We start from the raw sequence: 23596 nt of genomic DNA, 5'->3' as shown, positions 1-23596 counted from the left end.
CTAGACTTCATGAGTTTTGTATTGCTACCGTCTGTGTGACGCGTCAGCCGCGACTTTCACATTCCTTGAGCTTCCCTGGCTAGGTCCGCTCTGTGCCTCTTTCACGGACCGCAATGTCCCGTCCCAAGTGGAACCGCAAGAAGACAGGGCAGCACCTGGGTCTTCCGGTGGTGTCTTCCTTCTTTCTTCAATGAGATCCTCTTCTTCTGGAAGCTGGTTTCACATGGTGGCTTAGATTTTTCCATCTTTGTATCTAGCACCATTTGAAATCAGTGTTTTAGGAGTAAGAATTGCGGCGCAGCAAAGGGCCACCTGCAGAGGAGCTCTCGCTGGTGGGACAGAGCCCCTCCTTCTGCCGCCTGAGCCGGTCCAAGAGAGGAAGAACTTGAAAAGGAAAAGTGCGCCGCAGCGTATGTCCGTTGCGGGTTGTGGAGGGGCGGCCATGCGGGGAGGGTGTTTGTGTTTCAGAGAAACTCTGAGCTGGAGCAGGGGCCGAGGGGATGCCTGGTTGTAGCACCTGGGAGCACCACCGGGCGCTCACCTGTCCGTAGGGCCTCTGACCGCGGGGACCAGGCGATGCCGACTCCTCCGGTACTCGGTACTCGATTGTAGCGGGGGAGGGGCGAGGCTGTGTGCCTGGAGGACGGTTCCATCCCCATCGGCGTTGCACCCGCTCCTAGAGGCCCCGGAACACCCAGCTGCACTTGCAGTGTGGCTGGAATCAGACTTGCCACCTGCACGGTCAAGTGCCGGACCCCCGGGAGCACCACTGGACCCATCTCTTACACAGGCTGACCGATTTCTCCTGGTGTTCAGAGTCTGTTTTTGTCTAGCACCATTTGAAATCGGTTATGATGTAGGGGGAAAAGCAGCAGCCTCGAAACCTCACGCCAAGTCTGGTGAGCAACAGCCTCTGTTCTCCTGGAAGACGTGGTCTCCCGGAAGACGGATGGGCAGAAGGTGGGGAAGGACGATCGCGCTTTTTTCACTAACTTCTTTCACTGCATTAATGATACATTATTGCGGAGGTAAGAGAGAATTGAATGCAGTTTTAAAAACAAATCGCTGTAACCTATCTGATGTCCTGGGGTGCATTTTGCTAAAATGTGGCAATGCTGTGTATTCTGTAAATGGCTGCTGTTGAATTCTCTTTCTGTTAAGAGTCTATTCATGCATCTTGACCTGAATAAATATTTTACTCTCTTCAATCAATCATGTCTTTGTTTTTCATCTGATCATTTTCTGTTCGTAATGCCATGAGAAGTGGGGTCCTGCAAAGGTTAACTTGCTATGCAGACTTACCTACTTCCTAAAGAACTGGAGGAGGTTACGGCAGACACACGTTAAAAACGAAGCCCGTTAAGATAAGAATGAGGTCCTGTGAGCCAAGAAATAAAATGAGAGAAAAGATCACGGAAAAGAGAAGTGTTCAAGCCTGGGCTGAGGGATGCTCCTTTTTGAAGGGGAAACTGAGGCTGGTTCCGAATGGGCTGCACGCAGCCCTGGCCCCTCTGCGGTCGGTGTTCCTTCCGGAAGCTTTTGCACAACCGAACATACTGCCACATGGCTGGTAAAGGGGAGCAGCCTGATGATTTCAGCTGCTTTATAAAAGACACAGGAGGGGGTACCTGGGTGGCTCCGTTGGTTAACCATCCGATTGTTGATTTCGGGTCAGGTCATGATCTCACGATTTGGGAGTTCGAGCCCCGAGTCAGACTGTGTTCTGACAGTGCAGAGCCTGCTTGAGCTTCTCCCCTGCCCCTCTCCCTCTCCCTCTCCCTCTCTCTCAAAATAAACTTAAAAGAAAAAAGTGCAGAAGATCTACTTTTTGGTTCTTCGTTTCTATCACCGTTGAAGACAGGGTGAGCCAGTTCCGTGAAGGTATTCAGCAATTAGCCAGATTTTACTTCATGGGGGATTAAGCCTGGGGAATCTTCAGGTAGGAGGGCTGTGGCCCCTTGAGTGAGCATTTTGCACAAGACTCATGCGGCCAGCTATTAGTTACCTATGGTACTTCATGCCAGCGGCTCTCGGTAAGTGGTCGCAGCTCTAGCACCTGGGAAGCTTTTCTAAGTTCACGTCCCCCAGATGGCTGCCCTGCCTGGCGGGTGGGGGTGGGGGGGTGGTGGTGAAGCATCTGCTGGGAAGACTGCCCAGGGAGGGTGACGCACCCCTCCCTGCAGCTGCAATGCTATTTCGGGCTGTTGATTGAAGAATCCGTGTTCTCATCCCCAGGATGTGATGGTGGGGATGGTTTTGTTCCCTCCCTGGCCGCGCTAGGTACAGTAGGACCTGTGGGTCTAACAGCTTTGGCCCAGTTGTAGCGTGTTCAGCCAACTTTTGATTCCCCTACCGAGTCCCAAGCTCCAGCCTCAGAGTTGCACCAAGGATTCTGCCTTCGGGTTATGCTGATTCTGGCCACCCAAATGCTGGAAGTGCCGGAAGACCGGGTTTAGTATCAAAGCACAGAAACAGTGACTTGAGACGTCTTTTCCGAAAAGGGGGTCCCTCGTGCTCCCACCGAGTGCTAGGTCACGAGAAGCAAAGTGCACGCATAGCTGTGGTGCCTCTCACACAGGATTATTTTACTTTATTCGTCTAGATGCTGACAGCCCTTTACTTAAAATTGCCATTCCAGGTTGGGTTTTCATAACAAATTAGTGAGCAGAATGTTTCTTCTGGAGACTTTTTGTTTTGTTTATTTTTGAGAGAGAGTGAGCAGGGAAGGTGCAGGGCGGGGTGGGGGGGGGGTGGACAGACAGTCCGGATCGGGCTCCATGCTGACAGCACAGAGCCCACTGTGGGGCTCGAACCACGAACCGTGAGATCATGACCTGAGCCAAAGTCAGACGCTCGACCGACTGAAGCACCCAGGCGTCCCTCTCCTGGAGACATCTTGAATCTGTTTTTAAGGCCACGCTGTCGACCTAGATAGGAAATGCCGTGTCAGGCATGGGTCCCCATCACCTCAGTTTTACCACATCTTTAGCTGTAGGTGTGTAAGTGTAGAGGGAGGATTGGATCTAAGCCTCATGCAAGTTGGAAACTGGCGACTAATTCCCGTCTGTGAAAATGAGTGCAGGTGAATTAATATGACACAATCCAACCTGACCAATTGAGGTAAAACAGAATGTTTTAAGTCTTGAAACTGGTAATTCATGGAAGATGTTGGCCTGGCCTGCAACGAGAAGCTGGTGGATGTTTTAGGGGCTACCTAGCAGCCTAGGGTGTCCATATTTGGGGTAAGGTTAAGAACATTCCTTGAACACAAGTCATACTTTGGGTTTATACTAACCCAGTAGTGTTCTATAGTTAGATTCACCCAAGTAGCCTTTGAATTAGTGATACTTCGGGCCCACCTGTACGGGTTCTGGTTATACTGTTTTAGGGGCTTACATTTTTGTTCTAAGGTATTTCCAGATGATTCTGATTGGCAGCAATGGGTGAGAGCCGCTCCTCTGTGGTCTTGTTCTAAAAGGCTTTCTACTCCAATTGCGGTGGGAGGACCCCTAGCAAGGGTGTATTCATGTTCTGTAACAAGTCCCACAACTTGGTGTTGGTCTTAGTCCCCTCGGGCTGCTGTCAGAAAATACTAGACTGGGCAGTTTATAAACAACAGATATTTCTGTTTTGGATGCTGGGAAGTCCAAGATCAAGGTGCTGGCAGATTCAGTGTCGGGTGAGAGTCAGCTTTCTGGTTCAAAGACAGTGCCTTCTGGCTGTGCGTTCCCAGGGCAGCGGGCCTGAGGGAACTCTCTTGGACCTCTTCTTATTAGGGCACTAAACCCATTCATGACCTAATCCCTTCCCAAAGGCCCCACCTCCTAATACTATCACATTGGGGGTCAGGACTTTAACAGGATTTTCGTGGGACACATTCACACAGTGATTGTCTTACCACACAGGAGCTGGGTGGCTCAGTTGGTTAAGCATTTGACTCTTGATTTTGGCTTGTGACCCCGGGGTCCCGGAATCAAGGCCCAGTCCATGCTCATTATGGATGAAGGCTGCTTAAGATTCTCTCTCTCCCCGCCGTTCCTCTACCCCGTTTACGTACATTCTCTACAACAAAAACAAAAAAACACATCATTTATTTTAGTTCTGGAAGTCAAAAGTGTGATATCATTTCACTAGGCTGAAATGAAAGCATTGGCAGGGCCGGTCTCCCTCCAGAGGTTCTAGAAAAAAACCGTTTACTTGCCTTTCCCCACTTCTAGAGCTGCGTCCTTTGGCTTGCGGCCCCTGCCTCCATCCTGATGGCCAACAGCAGAACATTCTGCTTCCGGGTCACGCCTCCTTGTGCTGCAGTCAGGTCCCCCCTGCCTTCCCTTCTAGGGAACCTTGTGATTACATTCAGGGCCCCACCCAAGATCCCATCTGCAAAGACTCTCTGCCAGAGAGGTGACACTCACAGGTGTCAGGTGTTAGGACTCTGAAATCTCTGGAGGCCAGTAGCCTACCACAAATGGCAGTAGGTAGAACTCATGGAAATGCTGAACCCCGGCCCCACCTGGGACCTAGGGAATCAGAATCTGCATTTCAAAAAGACTTACTACACACGAAATTGAAGCGCAGTCCCATGGGGTCCTACACCAGGAATTCTCCAATAATGAACATCGATTACAGATCGAAGGGGTATTTTCCTGGGAGCCTTTTCAGGTGGTGCTGGGTGACCAGTTGACCAGTCATTTTCCCAAACACCATAACTAAGTGTCATCTAAACAATGGTGGTTTCCAGATTCTCACTGAAGCCACCAGCCCTAAGCACCAGGATGGCAGAGCTCTTGCTTGATTTCCATAGATCGGCACAAGGCTTGCCACGGCCACAGAAAATGGTTCAAGTTTTTAAAAGCTGCGTAAGGGAGATAAATGATGTTAACGTAAGTAGCTTATGCGAACATCAGTTTTACTACCCAGCTGCAAATGTTCTTGGGGTAGCAAGTCAGGAATCAGAGTGGGGAACTTTCTCCATGCGATCTATACTTGTGGTGATTTACCTTCAGGTACGAAACTGAGAGGGAAGGAAGATGTTATTGACCGCAGACCCCAGTATTGGATTTCTCCCATATTTAAGCAACAAGGGGCAGAGTTAAGCCCTTTTAGAATGATAATTTCACAGAAGGAAAGCAGAAAAGACCTAGTTAATACTGGATACAACATGAAATTAAAAACGGCTTCTGGGAATCACCGCAATGGTCGGAGCCTGTGAACGATGACAAAGTTGGAAGGACTTCGGGACTGTCAATGCCCGGGAAGGCCACAGGAGGGCAGCAGTGCCCTGTCATGCAAAGGCTGACCGCTTCAGTTTAGTGCAACCTTTTCTGAAAGGAACCTGGAAATGAAAGCAACATAGGGCCAAAAAAATAATAATAATAATAATAATAATTAAAAAATAAATGGTGCACAGGCACTCGATTTTTGCATCATTTCTGGAAGTCAGTAGACTATGTTAAATTGTTAAATCCTGCTCTTTAGCGGAAATATGCAAATATTTAAAATACGCAAGGGAGTTCATTCTTGGTTGCAGCTAGCTGGCAGGCATTACTAAATTTTAGAATACTGAAGTTGCCTGTTGTCCTTAAACCAAGCATATTCCTTAAGAGTGCAATTCTGCCCTTCCCTCCTCAGCATTCCTACAAAAGACTTTTTGTTACTTCTCCCTGTATATTTTATGATAATTTAAAAAATAAGGTGTAGTTTCAAATTAAAGCCCAATAAAATTTAATTTCATTTATAGAGAACCTAATTGGGGCCCCTGGGTGGCTCAGTCGGTTGGGCGTCCGACTTCGGCTCAGGTCATGATCTCGCGGTCTGTGAGTTCGAGCCCCGCGTCGGGCTCTGTGCTGACAGCTCAGAGCCTGGAGCCTGTTTCGGATTCTGTGTCTCCCTCTCTCTGATCCTTCCCCGTTCATGCTCTGTCTCTCTCTGTCTCAAAAATAAATAAAGGTTAAAAAAAATTTTATAGAGAACCTAATTTACATCAGATGTTATTGTAAAGATTGCTTTTTTCTTAAACCAGAGCCTTGTTAGCCATGCAACAAGACCATGATTTTAAGTCTTAGATGTTTTCGGATTTATTAAGTATGCTGAATGAATAAAACCTCGATTTTCTTTTGTAAATATAAGCCTGTGTCATTATAAACTTATGTCACTAATGCAGAAGTTCTCGGCCTTAGCTGCATATTAGAATCACTTGGGAAGCTGGGAAAATCCCTATGCCCAGGCAGGCCACATCCCAGACCAGTTACATAAGAAATCCAAGAGGGGTGGGACCCAGGCATGGGTAAAATGCCCTGTGATTCCATGTGCAACATGGTTCAGAACACTGAGGCCTGATCGCAGACATGTAGCAATCTGATTTAATTCGAATCTGCAAAAAAGACCAAGAAAACTTTTTGTGTAAACAAAAGCAAACCCTGTTATTACACAAATCAAACTTTCTACTTTTATCATTGGGGCTTGGGTTTGTAAGCACTTAATCATACCCACGCACTGACATGATGTGGAAGGTATATCTGCCACCAGATAGAGGCACAGAGACACCCGGTTAACTCAAGGTTCGGTAACATCACAAAGGCTCTAAGAGCTGGGCAAGTCGGGAGAAGCTTCACGGAATGGGCAGTAGGAGCTGAGCCTTGGGGAAGACGTCCAGGACCCGGCCAGGACTAGAAGTGCTACAGGCGACAGTGAACCAGGAACACAGCACAGCACGTGGGGCAGACGGTCCGCTCGACGGACAATAGGTTCTTTGAAGAAATGGAGAAGTCTTCGGAAGGCAAGTTGGGATTTAATTGTAGAAAGCTTCAGGGTGCCTGCGAGAAACCTTGCACTTGACACTGTGCACTTGGGACTGAACACCTCTGAGCAGGAGAGGCCCGGGACGGGCTGGGCGAGGAGCCTGGACACATTCAAGGCTCTGCAATGTGAGGGGCTGGAGTGGAACGCGTAGAGAAGTCGGGCCAAGTACAAGCATGCTCTGCTCTGAGCTAAAACACACTGGAAATGAACGCATCGTCACAAATGAAAATTCTCCCAATCTTGGATTTTATTTTTCACAACACTTGAAGATCCCATTTTCAAAATATGAACAATAAAGACCCCCCCCCCCCCACGGGACTTCTCATTTCACTGCAAATACATTCTTCCGGTTTTAGCAACCTTTCACATATGCTACTTTCCACGTCATTAGAGAAACTTTTCATTTTATCCCATATATATAAATGTATATAATGGCATATATAATTGCCATTATTTGAAAAACAAAATTTATATTTACATATCGAGAGCAATGTTGTATAAATATACAAAATAAAACAAATAAATTTGAAGCAGAAACTAGTATAAAAGTCTGTTTTGGAAAAACAACGTAACAATAACATAACAATTTTTTTGGAAAATAGCATAACAATCTTTGGTTGCAAAAGAGTCAACTGGGCTTGTTAAAAATCAACAGTACAGCCATCTCTTGTTTCTGAGCAAGTGCTACATCCCTGAAAAGTATGTGAAAATGGGTAGAGTAAAACTTCGCCTTCGTACTTAATTCAAAATTCCTGTTTCTTTCTGCTCAAGCGTATCTTCCCAAAGTACCTCACCGATCCCTCAGGGAGGGGACACTTACAGTGCATCATAAACATGCTTTATCCGTGAAACAATACTTGTAAAACACGATTCCCAATCATGTCCTTCTCAAGGCAGCGTTTCTTTGGCCTAACTTATGCTACTAACTATGAAAGTGCAAAACAAAATTTGTAAAACCGTACTCTGAATGAGTGGCCGTCCCTCCTCTCTGCCCAGTGGCTTATTTCAGAGACTCTGCCTGGTGTAAGGACTCAGGTCACGGTCAGTGCCACCTGAGCCCCAGGTGCCACTGCAGCTGTTTGCTTTCTCTGTCCCTTTGTTCGGCCAATAGCGGACACGGTCTCCTTTCTTGAAATAATGTGGCTGGATTTTTACTGTTCTTAGCAGTAAAGGTGAGATGCACATAAGAACTAAGATTCTGATACAACCTGAGGTTATCAGATGGAGATATTCCTGCCAAAGTCACTACTTTTACATGACGTTGTTTAAAGGCATCGTCTTATTCAAGTACAGGGAGAAAATCACCCGTTGCTGGAATTTAGAGTGGAATCTAATGTTATTAAAGAGCAGAATCTTCTTAGAGAAAATTATAGGCCACAGGTTCACTCTGTACCCCCAGCTGCCATTCCTTTTATGAGTGTGAGAACTCTCCAAAGTTGTACAGGAGTTTCCAACGGATTCTGAATTCCTAACTGACTTCTCTGACTGTTTACTGACGTTTGAAAAAGTGAAGAACAAAGGCCATAAACTTTCTAGCTTCTGGAAGTCACCAAGAAATTACAAATAGTTAAAAAACATATAGAATTCAACCCTATTGACTTTGTTTTCTGATAATATTCTCAGTTAAGGAAGTCAAACTTGTTCAAAATCCCAATTTTCGGTGTTCCTCTTTTTAATGTGAAAGGTGAAAGTAGCATACACATATTTGAAAGACTTTTTACACCGAACAATATGTAAAACACGTTTTAGAGTTGTTGAGAGAATGAATCTTAAGACTTCTCCTTAATCTTTTTACAAAAAAGATTTGTCACTTTCTTTACAAATGAAATGTAATTTATTTTGCACCACAGTTGTCTAAAGTTGGAAATTTCATTTTAAAAAATAATTTCCGCACCTAAATACCAGGGATATTGTATTGAGTTGCCCTATAAATGCACGTGTTATTTTAAGGAGAAACAGGCCAGATGTTCATACCCAAATGCATATACGGTTCAAAGAAGCATCGAAAGATGGTGAGTACATTCAGAGCACATTAAAACGCTAGCACGATGGCTTAATTAACAGTTGCATTCATGGAAGTGGGGGAAAAAACCTTAGGGAATAGTTTTTATACATCCTTTCTTTCCCCCTTTCTGGTTTTATTAACTGACACGTAACATTGTGTATAAGGTGTAGAGCATAATTTGAGAATGTATATACTATGAAATGATTACCACAATGAACTTAGTTCACATCCATTACTTCAATGATAAAAGTGTTTGCCTTCTGCTCAGCAACTCTCCAAAAATACAATATACTACTGACAGCAGACTGAACGATAATTACATCCCAGCACTCGTTAGTCTTAGAACTGGAAGTTTGTCCCTTTTGACCACCTTCAGCCAAATCTGCCCCCACCCCCCAGCAACCACCGATCTGATTTGTTTCTAGGGTCTTTTTGTTTTTGTTTTGTGGGGTTTTTTTTTTTTTTTTCCTTTTTAGATTCTACAAATGAGATCATACAGTATTTTGTCTTTGTTCGACCTTACTTCACTTAGCAAAATGCCTGAAGGTCCATGCATTTTGTGGCCAACAGCAAGATTTCCTTCCTTTTCATGGCTGGACAGTATGCCACCGTATTTGGATACCATGTTTTCTTTTAACGATTCATCTGTCCAGGGGCACTTAGGTTGGCATCCGTGTGGTGGCCGCTGTAAATAATGCTGCAGAGAACAGAGAGCTGCAGTGTTTTTGTTTGTTTGTTTGTTTCCTTTGGATATATGCCAGCAAGTGGAACTGCTAAATCATTCGTTGGTTTGGTTTTTAGTTTTTTGAGGAAGGCATGTATGTTTTCCATAGAGGCCATATGAATTTACCATCGATGTCAACATTCTAAAAGAATCAGAAGATGCACTGTGTGGAAACCGTTTACTGCGTGGACTCTGCTGGCGAAGCGGATTTATCCTGGTAAGTGCTGTATGAGGCGCTAACTTCTGTTTTCCTAGAAGGCGAGGTAAAAAAAGACAGGATCAGAGAGCAACATAAAATCAATTCCAAAGCCTATGTAGAAAATCCACAGTTCAAACAAAAACCTGCAGGGGTGCCAGGACTGGGAAATAAATGGTTTTTTAGGAACGATTTCGAATGCGTGGCTACTGCCAGTCTAGAAACCCTTCTATCCCTGTGTTACATTTTTGATTCTCTTCGAAACAACAGAACAGTGTGATACGAAGTACTTTGTAAATATTTTCCCATTTAAGTTAAAATGAGGGCTCGTGGAGAGAAACACTTACTTTCCTAACACCAACATTTTAAATCTGGCTCTGAAATGAAATGTTTAAAGGCAGAACGATTCCACCAGTGCTCAAGTTCAGTCATGCCCCATTTAGCCCTCACCGTCAAGGAAGCCATGCGTTTTGGAAAGAGATTCTCCTAAATAAGTGAAATTTACATCACAATTTTATGGCGGCAGTAGACCTCTAAAATCGATTATTCTAGTCCAGTGCCATCCAAAGAAATGCACTATGAGACACACAGGTAACTTTACATCTTCTAGAAGCCACATTAAAAAAGTAAAAGAAGCAAGCAAAATTGATTTTAATGTATTTTGCTTAACCGAACACGCATGTTCGTTTACATTTAACGTGTACTGAGTCTTTAGAGTCCGGCGTGTTTTATAAGCACCACTTACGCAGGACCAGCCACGTTCAAGTCCACAGTAGCCACACGGGACTACGGACGGTGGAACTGGAAAACGCAGGTGTAGTCCCTGCCTCAGTAAACGGACTAGAACGGGCAGACAGAAACTAACAGTGGCCAGTCAGCTGTTCACCGGTGTGTGCGCCCCAGCCAACACTTGAGGGACGCTCGATGCTACCCCACACAACAGCTAACCATGGTGGCTTTGGACCCCCTCCTGTTTCTCCTTGTGGGGGAGGCCGTCCTGGGAGCCACCACCGTCCCCAAACTACACTCGTCATAGAGCCACTTCCTGAGGGCGACGGGGAGCGTCTTTCGATTGTGGGTCAGGACTGTCACTGAATTCTCCACAACTGCTCTCGTTTTCTAGTTTTTTTGGAGTCAAAACTCCTTTTGTTGGTGTGGGAGTGGCATATCCTCTTCTGATGGAATTTTAAACAGAATCCGATGCGGGAGAAAGATCAAAAAGACTCTCCTACATTGTAAGACACATTGATTTGGCATAACAACGAAGCTATTTCAAGACGGTGAAAATCTAAAACTGGATTACTAATCACAGAAAGTTCACATTATCTTCAGCATCCATTAGATTACCTTCAGGTGTTCACAGACACCGTAAAGCTCACGACAGACTGAAATCTCCCTTCCTGGTTGGCTTTAGCCTCAGAGGAATTCTGGGACCAGGAAGATACACTGGGCTGGGTAGGCCTCGACTGCCAGTTTTAGTTGCTATGTTTGTCTTGTCCTTTGCTGCTGTGACCCAAGACACCACTCTGCTTTTACCAAGAAACTGCCCTTCCTGTTGGCTTTGACAGAGTCTGCTCCCAAACTCTAGACCGTAAGGGAGAGGAGCACCTCACATTGTGAGTGGGTGGGATACGTATCTGCTCTCTTCCTGGCTATGCAGACACACATTCTGGCACAAATAGAGGAACACTTCACTTCACTCAGACACAGGGCAGTGGGGCTCGAAGGGTCTAAGGCAATGCAATTCATAATTTTCCAAAATCCAGGATTTTTTTGTTGTTGGTTTCTCTCTCCTATGCTAAAAATATTCTGGTAAAGGAAAACATAAATGTCTTTACAGAATTAATATTTACAAGTTGAAATTGCGGGGTGCCTGGGTGGCTCAGTTGGTTAAATGTCCAAATTTGGCTCAGGTTATGATTTCACTGCTCGTGAGTTTGAGCCCCACATCAGGCTCTGCGCTAACAGCTCAGAGCCTGGAGCCTGCTTCAGATTCTGGGTCTCTCTCTCTCTCTGCCCCTCCCCCGCTCACGTTCTAGCTCTCTCTCTCAAAAATAAATTAAAAAACATTTAAAAAAAATTGAATGCATTTACAAGCTTAAGTAAAAAGTATTTAAGTTTCTGAAAGGAGTATTTTTCCTCCCTACACTTAAAAATAATAAGATTCTAGGATAATTTCCCACTGGGCTAAAAAAATTTCTGCATTTTGGATTCACAGCTACCATGAGGTCAAGGAAGCTAGATAGTCTAATAAAAGGACAATGGGGACATTACTCAGTTGGAGCCTACGTCAAAGTAAAAGTCTGCCAGTATGTATTTTTTTGTTTTTACTTTTAAAACAGGAGTGGTATAAAAACCAATAATTTAGCAAAGGGAACAGGAATCTAAGTGTTCCCCCTGATGTTTACTAAAGCCAACATATCTTAGTTCAAGGTACTGATATCTAAATAGTCATTGGATATTTTCTATTCTAGAAAGGGTATCTCTGAAAAGAAACATACAGAAGCAGGTACCTTTTAATGATAAAAGCAAACCTTTCTCTCATCTCTTCTTCTCAGAGAGAATTTAATTTTACTTCTCTGTGGCTCTCACCAGTTTGGTATGTGCTGAACAGAGGAAGGGAAAATGCTGAATAAAAAAGTCACAACAAACCAAAAGGAAGCAGAATGGCACAACAGGTGGGATAAAATGAATGACAAAGAGAATGGAAGTAGGGCTGACATTTAGAGTCACAAATTACGACTTTTCTGATTCTCCTTTAGGAATGTGAAACAGGAATTAGGTGCAGGGAGCTACTCTAATGTTGACATCTTACAGATCGTCTGGCAGATGAACTGATTCGGAATTTCTGTGCAATCTGTTTACCTCTAAAACCAATTAGCCTGATACGAATAATGTAAACTCTCTCTCCTAGCGTAAGACTGCGTGCGGACAAACGGCCCTTGTCTCTCACATCTTAGATTTAGAGGGAATACACAGAGCATATATTAAATATTATCTTAGCAATCAATTTTAGGACAAGCCAGACATTTTCAGATGCATCCTGACTTTCGCATCGAGTACAGTTTCTTCCTGCGGCACATCTGTTTTCACCCCGCGGAAAGACCTCTGTAAAACTTACTACATAACATCCCATTGTCCTGGGATGGATCTAAAGTTTGCTCTCAACTAACTACACCATCCTTTGTTATGTATACAATTTTTTGAAGTTTACAGCTCCAGAATTCGAGAGCCAAGTAGAACAATGTTCAAGTTAATTTGATCTTTTGGGTTTTTTCCCCCATGTCACTATACTCCCCACCACCTGATCTGGCCACTCTATGTAGTACATCCCAAAACGTTGTGTAACATTCACTTAAGCACAGACAGCTTAAGAACTGCAAATTTTTAAAAAATGTAAAAGAAAAGTTACAAACTTAGTGGGTCAGTCATTATTAATATGACATTAAAAACAGGTTTAAGTTATACCAAATAATAAATATCCTTAATGGAAATAAAGGAGAAACGATTTAGCCACAGGTGATAAAATACATAAAGTATGTATATGAGTCGAATGGACTTAAGCCAACTCTCACTTATCCAGGGATGATTTAACCGGACAAAAGAAAACCATGCATTTATGAAACACGTGCATGAAAACACTGATGTCAACAAATGGCATGTTTTCTAGAACCACACACTCATGACAAGCAAAACAGAACTCGAGCAATAGCAAGACACAGGGCAAGGGCTGCGCATTCCAAGACTAGAGATGGGAGCAAATTAGTTAAAGGAAACTGGCAGGAGAAGCTGCATTTCCGAGGCTCTGGGATCCCATCCTATTCCCAGCTGAGACTATGCAACCCTAGCAGAACACTCCAACCGGGGGCCACTTTTCATCACATAATTCAGGGATCTGTCCATCGATCTGAAAAATGACTACTTACACTATTTGTGTACTTTGGGATGGAGGCTGCAGGAGGGTAACGGTGTTTCCAGGTCATCATAAATACAAGTTTACATCAAAATCCGTTCTGTGCCAAGTTTTAGCAGCCATTTGGGACTATCTGTGCCTAGTGCCCTGCTTCCAGAGTTCTTACCTGCCTAGAAACAGAGAAGGAACTGCCTACGTTTCATAGTCTTGTAAGGAAGTTTCTAGGCGACAATGCTCCGTTTCAGGGGAACAGATGAAGGACATTAAACAGTGCAAAGGACATAATAGAAATCTTTACTTTTTTTTTCTTTTTTTTTTTTAAGAAAAGCAACATAAAGCCAAACTTTAGCCCACACACTTTTTAAAAACATACACATAGATGTGGTACCTTTTGAAAATTCAATGATCTTAAACAGGAGGAAATTTCACCTTTATGTTTGATGGCATTTCTTCCAATTTCAAGACTATGGGTGCATCACTAATAACCTACACTTGGTAACTCAGAGTGTCGCCCCGTCTGGCAGCAACATCGCCTGGGGCTCATTAGACATGGAATCTCAGATCACTAATGTCACTGAATCTTTCATCTGGGGTACAATGCTCAGACAATTGTTCAACTTTAAAAAATCCATTAATGGTGGCTAGAGAGAGTATCATTAATACTTGTTAAGGAATCTATACGTATTTTGATTCAGTGTCATTGTAAATAGTAAAGTAAGTAAAATAAGGAGCAGAGAGCTATTTTAGGGGTTTTTTGTTGTTTTTAAATATTTATTTTGAGAGCATGAGGGAGCAGGGGAGGGGTAGAGAGAGGAAGGGAGGGAGAGAGAGAATCCCAAACAGGCTCCGTGCTTAGCTTGGAGCCTGACCCGGGGCTTGTGAGATCATGACCTGAGCCGAAATCAAGAGTGGGAGGCTTAATACTGAGCCACCCACATGCCCCCAGAGGGCTATTTTGATTTGTTATTGTGAGAAGCTATTTCTATACAAACATTTTGGACTTGCAAAAATATTCCACGACAGTATTTCCTACTCAGAGTGCTGCGTATGTACAATTTTAAAAATATACTGCTGATTGAGAAATCAAATATGCATATCATATGTTCTACAAATATTAGACTGAAGATTCAAGTGAAGGCACTGCGGTACTTTGTTTTAAAAGTTGAGCTCTTTATGCGTAAAGAATGTTCTTTTTGGGGCGCCTGGGTGGCGCAGTCGGTTAAGCGTCCGACTTCAGCCAGGTCATGATCTCGCGGTCCGTGAGTTCGAGCCCCGCGTCAGGCTCTGGGCTGATGGCTCAGAGCCTGGAGCCTGCTTCCGATTCTGTGTCTCCAGAATGTTCTTTTATTACATATTCCAAACCAGATGATTAATATAAAGGGAAACTGTATCAAAAAACTATGAATACCAAAAGTCTTAAAATTATTAGTTTGATTTCAAAGGTATTTTCAAAGCAACAGGGAAAAAAATAAATCACTAAAGTTTAAAAATTTCAAAGCACCTAATTTGGTCTATGCTCCAGGATTTATTCCAAGTCTTTCATAAATTGTAAATTATTTCATTAAGATTTGTTTGATGTTTAAACATCCTATTCTGCTCAGAAGATATATACTTGTATTTTTTTTTTCTATTTTAAGATCCCCTGCTTTTCATTTTTACAGATTAAAACACAGATAAAGTTAAATAAGAAGGTGCTTTGTAAATCTTACCCCTTAGTAATGTTAAGTTTATCCCCAACAGTTTTACTGCAACCTAGTAAATCGAGAGAACATAAGAGGGAAATCAAACACTGCTGCTTTTCACTCCCCGGTTTAACAAGTGTAAGTAACAGCTCTAAAGGAAAAGAAATCAAACTGGATATTCGAAAGAGACACCTGCACAGCTTCTTACAATTCCCTAACTTACCCGGACAAATGGAAACTTTCACATAAAAACTCCACTGAATACAACTGTCCGAGTCTCCACAGTGAACTGTTCTAAGTTTCATCTTGGCCCCGGTCCAATTTAGGAAATAGGGGGAAGCTGGGTGGGGAAGGCCCCGTAATGCTCCGTGATTTGCTATAGAACTTAAACCTCAAGTCCCACCCCACAGAAATTTTTCGTGAAGTCCTAACAGACGAAGCAAGTCTGCGCAGGTCGCTCTGGCCGCCGGGACAGGAAAAGCAGCCTAAAATACTGTTAGTAAACAGATGCGACTGGCAGGGCACACTGATGCGGGCTCAGCTTAGGGAAAGATGGCATAGGCACAGGTGCAAATGCTGCACGCACGTAGGTGAGGCGTGAGAAGGACCGGAAGTTAGAAGAAATGTCCTTTAATTTACCCTTTCTTCTTGTGTCGATAAAATATGACCAGGATGCAGCAAAGGAATACAATGCCAGCAACTACAAGAAACCAGAAACAAATGACATGTAACTCTGAGAACTAATTGCCAAGATTCAAACTGTAGCAGCAGAAATAAGTAAGTGTTGGTTACATTTCAGTGGTCAGAAAATGCTATTTCATTTAAGCACATATATATTCATATTCCGTCTAGACTCTTCACTATCAGAAGTTCGTGAACAGTCCACAGTAAGTCAGGGAAGAATCCTTGCTTAGTTTAGAAAAGTACCCAAAGCATATTTGGGACGCAGAGCCATGACTAATCATCCTGAAAACACATGGAGTATTTAGGTTTGTTACTAAGTGGACAAGTGGAATATAAAAGAATACACATTCACCAACAAAACATAGTGTATTATATACAAAGTCAGACCGTTCTAGACTGCTGTACTTCACTTCAAGCTATAAAAACTATAGAAATTGGAAAGTTAAATTAAAAATAACTTAACTGCATACATTAAAAAATGCACTTGCTCACAGTATTATTTTCATTTAAGTAACATCAAGTTTGGGCTACTTACGAACAACAATGACAATCACAGCAATGATTCCTCTGCCTGAGAAAAAAACGAGAACAGTTTGAAGACAATTGAGCACACAAGGGTCCCAGAGAGTAGTCGCATTTAATCTTGCTCAGATCATACACTACAGCAAAGAAAGAGTTCCTCAGTGTAGTTTTAGCACGACTGCTACTGTGTCCAGATCGTTCCGATCACAGAGCCTTGGACTCTGATCCCACATCCAGGGTCCACCTTGTAAGACTCTTCAGAGGAACCTCACTTTTCATTGTTTTGTGCTGTCGTTGCCATATCAGGTTATTTAGTAAAGCTTACTAGGACAACTAAGAATTCAGTAGATCAGAGGGAAATTGCTTTAAAACGTATTACCCCATTATAGTTGGTTTACTTGAATCAGTATTCATCCTATCATTTATGATTTTGCTAGGAATTTGTATTTTTTCCACCAAAATGGGCTCTGTGGACTGGGTCATAAATAAATCTCTACTCATCTATCACAAACAAGGATGTTAGTTTCAGAATCTTCAAAATAATATTTTATCATCAACCCCTCCTGATCCTCTACCCCCTAAAAAAATAAGACATAATCCTAATTACCAAGGAGATTCTACATATGTAAATGAAACACCAGGGCACATAGATGAAAATAATGTATAGAGACTTAAACATGCATTTTTGACTACCCAGAGAGCAATAAATCACACTACAAAATCTTAATTCTTAGAAGTGATGTCAGGAGTACCTTGGCTTCTAAACTGCCATTACTTATATTAAAGTTCTGGAAGTCAGAGCATAAAATGTCATGTTTACGTCTGTTCTTTTCATTTCATAAAATATTAGGAAGCGTTTACCGTCTTAGGATGGCACTGGTTTTACTGGTACAATGACGGTCTGACTACAGTGTTCAGAGGGAAAATGTAACAAGCCTAAAGAGTTATAAAAAGGTTAGCCTTACTTACTAGTCTAATATAAATAAAAGTAATAGGCATTTCTCATTTACTGATCAAGAAACCTTTATATTTCCATTTAACGGTCGCAACTATAGCTTTTTCTTCATTTTCTTTAACATACATTGTGCGAACCATGCGAGCCTATGTAAAGTTTGCCATACCAGCCTGTAACAGAAAAAAACTAACCCAACCTGTAGTATTTTAAGGCTTATGTATACAAGGTACAAGTAGAAAGAAACTTTATCTCCAAATTGCCACAAAAAAATAACACTACCCCATGAACAGCAAGTTATGTTGTATGTATTTTAACCTATATATAATCATAGTATTTAAGAAAGTGACCTCACCCTACTAGGAATCCTATCTGGGGACAGCTCTTAAAAACTATATTGTGTACATGTATCTACAGACACAGCTTACGTCTGTCATCGTATCTGCACTATCAGAATAACTCCAAATGTGACATATTACCAATTTGTGACATGCTCTTTCTTATCTACACATAACTGAAATATGATATTTACACGTAGAACTCTAGGGTCTCATAATACAAAGCAATCAATAACCAAAATAGTACCTAAAGTATTAACGTCTCCAGGTGGTGGTATAGTGGTAGTGGGAGCTCCTGGGGGGGGGAAAATGGAAATAAGTTAAAAAGAAAAAAAAAAAAGAAAATAATAAAGCTTAAAGGCCTCCAAATTTAGAGGTTTTGATTTCTCGCTTTTGTATAAAAACCCTTGTAATTTCATTTTCCTTATATAAACTATGTTAAATGTTTCCCATTAAAAGTAGTATCATAATATATCATAAATTTGTATATTATTAGTATTCTTCCTATTCAGTAACATTTCCTGTGATAATATTCTATGGTATAACAAGCAACTGCATCATAGATAGCCTATGGATTCAATGTGAGTCTACTTAAAAGTAAAAATTTGGGGGGCCGAATAAACTATTTAGATGTTGATCTGCAATAGAAGGAGACACCATTGTGATAAAGGCCATTTATGAAAACGCCATCATTAGCATACTCAAAAACTGAAAAGTTTTCCCCTTAAGATCAGGAACAAGACAAGATGCTTGTGTTTTCCACTTACTATTTAACATAATATTAGAAGTTCTAGTCAGAGCAATTAGGCAAGAAAAAGAAATAAAAAGCATCCAAATTGGGAAGGAAGAACTAAAATGATCTCTATTCCACATGATGTGACCTTTACACAGAAAAGTCTTAAGGATCTCTCTCTCTCTCTCTCTCTCTCTCTCTCTCTCTCTCTCTCACACACACACACACACACACACACACACACCTGTTAGAATAAATGAATTCAGCAAAGTTGCAGGGCACAAAACCAACACACAAAAATCAGTTGTATTTCTATACACTAACAATGAACAATCCAAAAAGGAAATTAAGAAAATCCCATTTACAATAGCATCAAAAAAGAACAAAATGCTCAGGAATAAAACAAGAAGACGAAAAACTCATACACTGAAAACTACAAAACGTTGCTGAAACAAACTGAAGATATAAATAAATGGAAAGACATCCCGTGTTCATGAATTAGAAGACTATTATTAAAATGTTCATACTACACAAAGCAATCTACAGATTAAATGCAACCCCTATCACCATCTTGAATATGCATTTTGCAGAAACAGAAAAAACTAACCTATAATTCATATGGCATCTCAAGGGACTAATAATAGCCAAGATAATCTTTTTTTTTTTTTTTTTAATGTTTATTTTTGAGACAGAGAGAGCACAAGCAGGGGAGGGACAGAGAGAGAAGGGCATAGAGGATTCGAAGTAGGCTCCACGCTGTCAGCACAGAGCCCGATGTGGGGCTCAAACTCACGAACCTTGAGATCGTGACCTGAGCTGAAGTCAGACGTTTAACCGACTTCACCCAGGTGCCCCCAAGATAATCTTGAAAAGAAAAGAGCAAAGTTGAGAGGACTCACACTTCCTGATTTTAAAATTTACTACAAAGCTACAATAATCAAGCAGAGTGGTACTGACATAAAGACAGACACAAGACTGATGGAACAGAATAGAAAGCCCAGGAATAAACCCTTATGTCTGTGGTCAAATGATTGCCCACAAAGGTGCTAGGAATATTTAATGGAGAAAGGGCAAAATTTTCAACAAATGGTTTTTAGAACACTGGATATCCAAACACAAAAGAATGAAGTTGGACCCTCACTTTATACTACACACAAAAATTAATTCAAAACTCACACAAAACTAAAATAGGGCTACAAGTGTAACACTTTTCAAAGAAAACATATAGAACAAGCTTTTGTGATGCTGGATCTGGCAATCATTGCTTGGATGTGATACCAAAAGCACAGGCAACAAAAGAAAAAAAGAGGTAAGTTAGGTTTCATGAAAATGTAAGACCTCTGTCCATCTGTGGACACTGTCAATAGTGAAAAGGCAATCCACAGAATGAGAGAAAACATCTGCCAATCATACACCTGATAAGACCTCCATACACAAAATACATAATGAACTCCTAAAACTCAGTAGCAAAGAACAAGCCAATTAAAAAATGGGCAAAGGGTGATGGGCATTGAGGAGGGCACCTGTTGGGATGAGCACTAGGTGTTGTATGGAAACCAATTTGACAATAAATTATATTTAATAAGAAAAAATGGGCCAAGACTTTGAAAAGACATTCCTCCAAAGATCTGCAAAAGACCAAGAAACACATAAAAAGATGATGAAATCACGAATCATTAGGGAATTCAATACAAGCCACAAGGAGCTGCCACTTCGCATGTGCTAGGATGGCTATTCTCAAAACCCGGGAAGGAACGAGTGGTGCCAAAGAGGTGGAGAAACTGGAATATCTGTGCATCACTGATGGGAATGTAACATGGTGCAGCCACTGTGGACGACGGCAAGACTGCTCCTCAAAACAGTAGACACAGAACTAGCACGTGACCCAGCAATTGTACTCCTAGGTATATGAGCCACCAGAAGTGCAAAAGAGGGCCTCAGACAGTTTGGTGCTAATATTCAGAGAAACATTATCCAGAATAGCCAAAAGGCAGAAACAACCCAAGCATCGATCAACAGATGAATGGATAAACAAATGTGGTACATAATACAACGGAATAGGATTCGGCCGGAAAAAGAAGTAAGTTCTGATCCATGCTACCCCGCAAACCAAGAGCACACTGTATACACTGTATGTTCACCAACTTGACAATAGATTATATTTAAAAAATAAATAAATAAAACATTATGCTAAGTGAAATAAGCCAGAATACACTGGCTAACTGAAATAAGCTAGAAATGACTCCAGTTCTATAAGGTATTTGCAATAGTGAAATCCGTAAAGACAGAAACTAGAATAGTGGTTACCAGGGCTAAAGGGGGGTGGGGGGGGGGGAGAAGGGATGGAGAGTTATTGTTTAATGGGTATAAAGATTCAGTTTGAGATGATGAAAACGTTTTGGAGACACAGATAGCAGTGATGGTTGCAAATAATGCGGATACACGTAATGCCACTGAAATGTACATTTAAAATGGCTAAAACGGTAATAAAAGTTTATCTAGAAAAACTAACATACAGAATGGTCTAAACATTCCTGAAAATGAAGTGTTCTGCCAGATACTAAAACATATCATAGTCCCATAGTAAAAAAAAATGATTTGGTGCTGGCATAGGAGTGTATAGAGTTCAAGGGCACAGAAGGGTATGTAGGATACCCATGAATTTAATATATAATAAAAATTGGCACTTGAAAAGAGTTGGAGAGAAAACAACTTATTCAACGAATGTTGCTACTTTGCCACCAGGTAGGGGTGGGTGGAGTAGAGAGGAGCCCTACATCACACCATATACCACAGTGGATTTCAGATGCACCAATGATCTAAATGCAGAGAAAGTAATCGGAATGCATGGTTAATAGATTTCAGCCAAGGGAAGGCCTAAAGCTTTTATGAAGAAGACAAAATACACATAGCCATTAGAGAAGAGATCAATATATCCAACTGCTTGTTAATATAAAACGTCTTCATATATAAAAGACCCCTGATAGGAGAATAGTTATATCAACTCTGGCATATCTTAAAGTCACCATTGAAAGGATGGGATATAGTCATCTAATTACAACCACAATCCATGAAGTGGAAAAGTGCAAGTTTCAGAAAAAACAGCATGATGCCATTTTTATTTAAGAACAAAGAAAAAAAAAACCACCAAAGTATGTATCACTACACCTAAAAGGATGCTTATGTACAGAAATAGATGAAAAAATACCCTGAAATATTAAGTGATTAACTCAAGTAACAGACTAGAGAAAGAGAATGAGAACTAATCTTTTACTCTAAATACTTCTGTAATGTTTGAAATTTTATAAACTTATATTTGTATACTACTTATATATTACAATTATAAGACGTAAGGTGCCTGGGTGGCTCAGTTGGTGGAGTGTCCGACTTTTGATTTCAGCTCATGTCATGATCCCAGGGTCGTGGGTTCGGGCCCCCTGTCAGGCTCAGCACTGAGTACAGAGCCTGCTTAAGATTCTTGCTCTTTCTTGGGGCGCCTGGGTGGCTCAGTTGGTTAAGCATCTGACTTCATCTCAGGTCACGATCTCATGGCTTGTGAATTCGAGCCCCATGTTGGGCTCTGTGCTGACAGCTCAGAGCCTGGAACCTGCTTCAGATTTTGTCTCTGTCTCTCTGCCCCTCTCCCGCTCTCACACTGTCTCTCTCTCAAATATAAATAAACGCTAAAAAAATTTACATATAAAAAAGATTCTCATCTCTCTCTCTCTCTCTCCCTCCCTCTCTCCCCTACTCGTGAGCTCTCTCTCTCTGAAATAAAAATAAAATTTTTTTAAAAAAAAATTATGAAAAACAGTCTACATCTAAGAGTATAAAAATCTTAAAAGAACTGACTAGTAAAATTAAAGCAAAGAAAAAAATCCAGGAAAAAAAGTTGTTCACTTCATATTAACAGGGCTTTCATTTACAATCGAGAAAAATATTGTAGAAACCTAGTAGAAAAATGAGCAAAGGAAATGCAAATTAATGTAGGACATCATTTTTAATGCATCGCCTTATAAAGCTCTTAACAATGTAAGTAAGACAAAGAGTGCTGGACCTGGATGATCTGAATCTGGATGGCTTGAACCCGAAGTCGTAGTCATAAGAGGAGGCTTGGATTCTGAAAAAATTAATGTTTCAATTCACCAAACTTATTAATACAAAACTACGGATTTAATTTTGATTTTGACTTTAAAAAGATTATGTAAAAAAGAGTATGTAAAAAAATACATACTTCTTGAACTTTGTAATTCTACTTCTGGGAATTTAAACTAAGTATCTATTTGCACAAGTCCATCAGAATGTATGCATAATAACCATGTTTGCTGTAGCTTTGTGTTTTAAAATGGAAATCCCAGAAGTTAACTGGCAATAAATCACAAAAATAATGTGTTCAGAGATAGCAACTCTGAACCCTGGAAGATATTTCCTTCCAACCCTAGCAAAATAATCTTTTCGGTTCTCAAGCAGAGTAGCTCATTAGCAGAACATGCAAGATTCAGCGAATAAAGACTATTCCCGCCTTTCGGTGGCTACGAAATTTAGTTTCTATCGCCAAATAAAAATGCCAGTAAAGAGAAAAAGAATGAGTGTACGAGGTGAGGAGGGTTGGTGGAGGTGGGGGATGGAAATACAGGTCTTTAATTCTAGAGATAGCAGAAATTTCCCAGTTTAAACTGAGCTACAAAATAATTATGTGTGTATATATATATATATATATATATATATATATATATAATTTATATATATATTACTTATATATATGTATTATTTATATATATTATTTATATATATATACACACATATATACACACACATATATGTATATATATTATTTATATATATTATATATATTATTTATATATATTTATATATATTATGTATATTATATATATTATTTATATATATTTATATATATTATGTATATTATATATATTTACATATATATTATCTATATATATTATACATATATATTACATATATATGTACATTACATATATATATATTACATGCATACATATGTATATATAATATATATATATATATATA

General features: G+C 41.0%; 1 protein-coding gene across 1 annotated transcript in view; it reads right to left on the bottom strand.

The window, feature by feature from the left end:
* Positions 1 to 9025: 9025 nt before the first annotated feature.
* The window catches only part of LOC123586562 (membrane cofactor protein-like), a 43157-nt gene continuing 28586 nt past the window's right edge, over positions 9026 to 23596 (bottom strand). The window contains exons 9-13 of the mRNA XM_045455800.1: positions 22605 to 22667; positions 18062 to 18109; positions 16538 to 16573; positions 15958 to 16018; positions 9026 to 9778 (exon numbers count right to left, since the gene is read on the bottom strand). Coding sequence (XP_045311756.1) covers positions 9706 to 9778; positions 15958 to 16018; positions 16538 to 16573; positions 18062 to 18109; positions 22605 to 22667 — 281 coding nt within the window. The 3' untranslated portion in view covers positions 9026 to 9705. The remainder of the gene's footprint in view (positions 9779 to 15957; positions 16019 to 16537; positions 16574 to 18061; positions 18110 to 22604; positions 22668 to 23596) is intronic.

This window comes from Leopardus geoffroyi, chromosome C3 (genome assembly GCF_018350155.1).
Source record: "Leopardus geoffroyi isolate Oge1 chromosome C3, O.geoffroyi_Oge1_pat1.0, whole genome shotgun sequence".
NCBI lineage: Eukaryota > Metazoa > Chordata > Mammalia > Carnivora > Felidae > Leopardus > Leopardus geoffroyi.
Note: the sequence above shows the minus strand (reverse complement) of the source record. Positions and strands in the feature narration are given on the sequence as shown.